This window comes from Oryctolagus cuniculus, chromosome 1 (genome assembly GCF_964237555.1).
Source record: "Oryctolagus cuniculus chromosome 1, mOryCun1.1, whole genome shotgun sequence".
NCBI lineage: Eukaryota > Metazoa > Chordata > Mammalia > Lagomorpha > Leporidae > Oryctolagus > Oryctolagus cuniculus.
Genome location: NC_091432.1, coordinates 128,636,586 through 128,642,585, shown reverse-complemented (window position 1 = coordinate 128,642,585; position 6,000 = coordinate 128,636,586). Strand labels below are relative to the sequence as shown.

The following is a 6,000-nucleotide window of genomic DNA, read 5'->3' as shown; positions in this document are numbered from 1 at the left end:
GGTTGCATGCTGGCCTTAGCTGTGTATGTGTCTGAAACAAAGAACCGATTTTCATTTCCTTCTCTGGTGACTTTTACATCAGGTAACTTTGAAGATAATGCAAAGAAATCCCTAGGGACACTGTTCATTGTCCGTTTCACTTTCCCTCTCTGCTCTTACACAACACACACACACACACACACACACATACACACACACACACCAGGCATTTGCCAGTCACGCTATTGAAATTCAATACTCTCTTTTGTGTGAGGAGAGTAGTATCCTAACTCTCCAATGGTCTAGAGACCCTTACCATTTGCCCAGTTGTGGATGAAGAAGCAGAAAAAAATTTTATCTTATCTTATTCATAGCTAACATGAAAGCACATTTTATTAGAGAATAAGTACATGAAAAGTAATAAATGTTAACTAGGAAACCCAGTCATTGGAGAATTGAAGCCTTTTAAGTCTAAAAATAGGCAGCACATGGGCACATTATAAAATACATTCAAAACCTCATTGATTTATAGGACACTTTAATATTGTTACTTTTATACACAGTGCTAACTGGATATTCCTAACATCAGTCTTCTTCCTAAAAAACTACTGCTGATAGATAAATTCTAACTATGCAAGAAATGTGTTGAAACACAGTCTCACAGCTGAGGCTTGTCTTTAAATTGTATTGATGAACCACTCTCCATCTTCTCAAACAGTATAATCTGGGTAGAAAAGAAAGATTGACGGTAAGAAAGGCTAAGTCTATTTATTACATGATGAGAAATACACTGAGATCCCTATTTTGGCAATGGAGGTCAATCTGAAAATGTATGGACCACAAGAAACAGGTTCAGCTGACTCACCTCATTATCTCCTGGATGAAGCCAAACACCAGGAAGATAAAGTGTTTTCTGAGGTCCAATATTCCAATACCTCCCAAGGTTATGTCCATTGATGAACACAAATCCCTTATTCCAGTCCTAAAAATAATGGGGATGAGACATAGGAACAGGTTCATACAGGCAGGTAAAACATAAGGCATTTGGGGCGAGTGAAGCAAGATTTAGATGTTTGCAACAATGAAAACCAGAATTGAGTTTAGAAGAGGTTATATTCTAGAACCCCCAGCCTGCCATCCAGGAAAAAAGAGGAAAAACATAAATGGAACCAACACTTTATGGGTAATGGTACTATTATTTCTGACCTATAAGTGGTAAGTCTCAGAGATGAACACTACTACTGACAAAATCTATACAATCTTTATTGACCTGTAATTAAAAAAAAAAAGCTTCTGTACCACAAAAGAAACACTTGGCAAAGTTAAGAGGCAACTGACAGAATGCAAGTGAATATTTGTAAATCACATAACTGATAAAGGGTTAATAACAAGATTCTATAAAGCACTCAAGAAATTCAAAAACAACAGAACAATCCAGTTAAGAAATGGGCAAAGGGCTTGAACAAGCATTTTTCAAGAAATGAAATTCAAAATGGCCAACAGACACTTGAAAAAATACTCAGTAACATTAGCCATAAAGGAAATACAAATCAAAACCACAATGAGGTTTCCCCTCACCCCAGTTAGGATGGCTCTCATACAGAAATCCATAAACTGAAAATGCTGGCAAGGATGTGGGGGAAAAGGTACCCTAATCCACTGTGGTGCAAATGTAAACTGGTTCAGCCACTGTGGAAGGCTGTGTGGAGATACCTCAGAAATCAGAATATAGATGTATCATATGATCCAACCATACTATTCCTGGAAATTTACCCAAACCAAAAAAAATCAGCATACAAAAGATCAATCTGAACCCCATGTCCATTGCAGCTCAATTCACAATAGCTAAGATATGGAATCAACCCAGATGCCCATCAACTGTTGACTTTTGGTATACACACACACACACACATATACACACACACTATGGAGTACTACTCAGCTCTAAAAAATGAAATCCTTTCTTTTGCAACAAAATGAACATACCTGGAAACCATTATACTTAGTGAAATAAGCCAGTCACAAAAAGGCAGATATCATATGTTTTCCTGGACGTGAGGTAACTAGTAGAGTGCATGAAATATAATGTATTAGAATGAAGTAGACATCTTGAGAATCAATGATTGTTTACAGCCCTTATCTCTTCCATTGAGGAACAGTGATTTTTTTTTCTTCCTACTATTTGTTGAACCCTTTACTTAGTGTAGGGTTAGTTATTTGACCATTAAGTGAACTGAAAATAAATCTTTGTAAAATTAAGAGTGGGAATGTAAAAGAGAGGAAGAGGAAGGGTTGGAGCATGGATGGGAGGGAGGTTGGGGGCAAAGTGACACTATGTTAATAAATCTGTATATTTGAAATACATAAAATTTGTACAAAAATAGAAATTTTTAAAAAGCTTTATAAAAAATAAGTTGGAAAGGTACCAAATATCTGAGCTATTAGTGCATCTCAAGGGCCTAGAAAAACAACAATGAAACAAACTCAAAATTAATAGAAAGAAATAATTAAAATTATAAAATAAATAAATAAAATAAAAGCCAAAAGAACAATATAAAAATCACTGAAATGAAGAGGTGGCTTTTTGGAAAAATAATATTGATGGGTCATTGGCCCAACTAACAAAAGGAAATGAAACAACATATAACAGAAAAAAGAATCATCAAAAATTGCTACAAAGAGCCATATGCCAAAATTGGAAAACCTAGAAGAAATTAATAGATTCCTGGACACATACAATCTACCTAAATTGAGTCATGAAGACACAAACAAACCTAATCAGACCAATAACCAAAAAGGAAATTAAATCAATAATTAAGACCCTTTCAATAAAGAAAAGTCCAGGACTGAATGGCTTTATTGCTGAATTCTGCCAGACTTTTAATGAAGCACTTCTTCCAATTCTTCTCAAGCTATTCAAAACATTGAAAGGGAAGGAATCATCCCAAATTGTTTGTATGAAGACAACATCACCTTAATTCCAGAATCATAAAAAGATGCAACCAAGAAAGAAAACTACAGACCAATATCCTTGATGGACATAGATGCAAAAATCCTCACAAAATACTAACTAATATCACCCAACAATACATCTTGAAGATCATTCACATGGACCAAGTGGGATTTATTTTTGGTATGCAGGGTTGGTTCAACATACACAAATACATAAATGTGATATGTCACATTAACAAACTGAAGAATAGACACAATGATTATTTCAATAAATGCAAAGAAATCATTTGATAAAATACAACACTCTCTCAAGATAAAACCTTAAGCAAATTAAGTATAGAAGAAACATTCTTCTCCATAAATCGTACTTTGGAAATTTATATTCATTAAATAAAAGTTAAAAAAAAAAAGAAGAAACATTCTTCTACACAATCAAACTGATGTATGATATTATGAATGGGGAAAAGTTGGAAGCATTTACACTGAGATGAGGAACCACATAAGGACACCCACTTTTACCATTGCTATTCAATATAATCCTGGAAGAAAAGCTCAATACTTAAAATAAAATATAACCAAGGAGATGAAAGATCTCTATGATGGAAATTAGAAACATTAAAGAAAAAAATAGAAGAAGACAAATATGGAAACAGTTTCCACATTCTGGGATTGGAAGAATTAATATCATCAAAACATCCATACTAAAGAAAGGAATTTATAGGTTCAAAGTGATCCCAATCAAAATACCAGAAAAAAAGTGCTAAAATTCATATGGGAACACAAGACATCTCAAATAGCTAAACAATCTTAAATAACAAAAACAAAGCTGGAGGTATTGCAATATCAGATTTCAAGACAATCTACAGGGATGCTATAACCAAAATAACCTGGTACTGGCACAAAAATAGGCATGAAGAACTGGAATAGATTAGAAACTCCAAAAATCAATCCACACTTCTACAGCCAATGAATCTTTGACAGAAGAGCTAAAATCAATCCCTGGAGAAGGGACAGTCTCTTCAACAACTGGGGCTGAGAAAACTGGGTCTCTGCATGCAGAAGCACACCTTATACCCCACAAAAATCAACTCAAAATGGACCTGATACCACCAAATTACCAGAGGAAAACACTGGATGTGGGGAAAATGGTAGCCAAATCCACTGTTGATGGGAATGTAAACTAGTACAGCCATTGCGGAAGATAGAATGGAGATAGCTTAGAAAGTTAAAACAGTTATACCACATGACCCAGCAATCCTACTCTTGAGAATTTACCCAAAGGAAATGAAATCAACATATGAAAGAGTTATCTGTACCCCAGTGTTTATTGCAGCTGAAATCACAATAACCAACAAATGGAATCAAACCAGATCTCCATCAATTGATGAGTGGATAAAGAAATTGTGAGAGATATAATGGAATAGTACTCAACCATAAAGAAGAACGAAATCCTGTCTTTTGCAACAAAATGAATAAAACTTTAAATGATTATACTTGGTGAAATAAACCAGTTCCAAAAAGACAAATATAATGTTTCCTTCATCTGTAGTAACTAATAAAGTACCAAAAATGTAATGTATAGGAGTGAAATTCACATTTTTAGATTCAATGATTGTTTGCAGCCTTTGTCCCTACTGTTGAGAACTGTTTTTCTTTTATATTTCTTATCATTTCTTTAAATCTTTACTTATTTTATTTTACTTAGGACTAATCCTAAGAGTATATAGTTAACTGGAAGTAGATTATTGTAAAAATTAAGTGAGGGAAAAGAAAGGATGTAAGTGTAGGAATGTGGGAGGGAGGGAGGTTGGGTGGGAAGTATTATTATGTTCCTAAATCTGTATATAGAAATTGCATGAAATTTGTTTATCCTAAATAAAAAAATAAGAAAAGAAAGTTTCCCATGTCTTCAAATAAACACAGATATCCAGATATTAGGAGCTCAAAGGACCCCAAGCAGACTCAACCAAAAAAAGATCTTCTTTTAAACTGTAGTCATATTGTCAAAAGTTAAGGACAGCCAGCGCTGCGGCTCACTAGGCTAATCCTCCACCTTGCAGCGCCAGCACACTGGGTTCTAGTCCCAGTCGGGGTGCCGGATTCTGTCCCGATTGCCCCTCTTCCAGGCCAGCTCTCTGCTGTGGCCAGGGAGTGCAGTGGAGGATGGCCCAAGTACTTGGGCCCTGCACCCCATGGGAGACCAGGATAAATACCTGGCTTCTGCCTTTGGATCAGCGCGGTGCGCCGGCCGCAGTACACTGGCCGTGGCGGCCATTGGAGGGTGAACCAACGGCAAAAGGAAGACCTTTCTCTCTGTCTCTCTCTCTCTCACTGTCCACTCTGCCTGAATTAAAAAAAAAAAAAGTTAAGGACAAGGAGAGAATTCTAAAGACAGCAAGAGAAAAGCATAAACTACACATAAAGGAAATTAATTAGATAGCATTATATTTCTCAATGGAAATCCTATATGGAAGAAGAAAGTGTAATTATAATTTCAAGACCTTAAAAGGAAAATGAAAACTTCCAAACATGATGCTATATCCTGCAAACATCCTTTAAAAGAATGGGAGAAATAAGATATCTTCCAGATAAGCAACAACTGAGAAAATTAACCACCAGCAGACAAGCCTCAAAAGAAATTCTGTATGGCATCACCTTAGAAGAAAATATCATGAAGAAACATGACACCACCAAATTCACTACAGAGCAGGTATAATCAGTATCCAGGTAGCAAAATGATAGGTCTTAGTTCCTATCTATCAATCACAACCTTGAAGGCAAATGCATTAAAGTTTCTACCCAAAAGACTTAGGTTGGTTGACTGGATTAACAAAAAAAAAAAATCAAGATCCCACTATATGCCACCTACAAGAAACTCACTTCACAAACAAAGATAAACACAGATTGAAAGTGAAGGGCTGGGGGCCAGCGCCGCAGCTCAATAGGCTAATCCTCTGCCTGCGGTGCCAGCACACGGGGTTCCAGTCCCGGTCAGGGCGCCAGATTCTGTCCCGGTTGCCCCTCTTCCAGGCCAGCTCTCTGCTGTGGCCCGGGAGTGCAGTGGAGGAT

At 36.3% G+C, this 6,000-nt stretch overlaps 1 protein-coding gene across 1 annotated transcript in view; it reads right to left on the bottom strand.

The window, feature by feature from the left end:
- Positions 1-331: 331 nt before the first annotated feature.
- LOC100345977 (beta-galactosidase-1-like protein 3) overlaps positions 332-6,000 on the bottom strand; it is a 70,883-nt gene continuing 65,214 nt past the window's right edge. Inside the window, exons 19-20 of the mRNA XM_008248356.3 lie at positions 845-961; positions 332-703 (exon numbers count right to left, since the gene is read on the bottom strand). Coding sequence (XP_008246578.2) covers positions 638-703; positions 845-961 — 183 coding nt within the window. The 3' untranslated portion in view covers positions 332-637. The remainder of the gene's footprint in view (positions 704-844; positions 962-6,000) is intronic.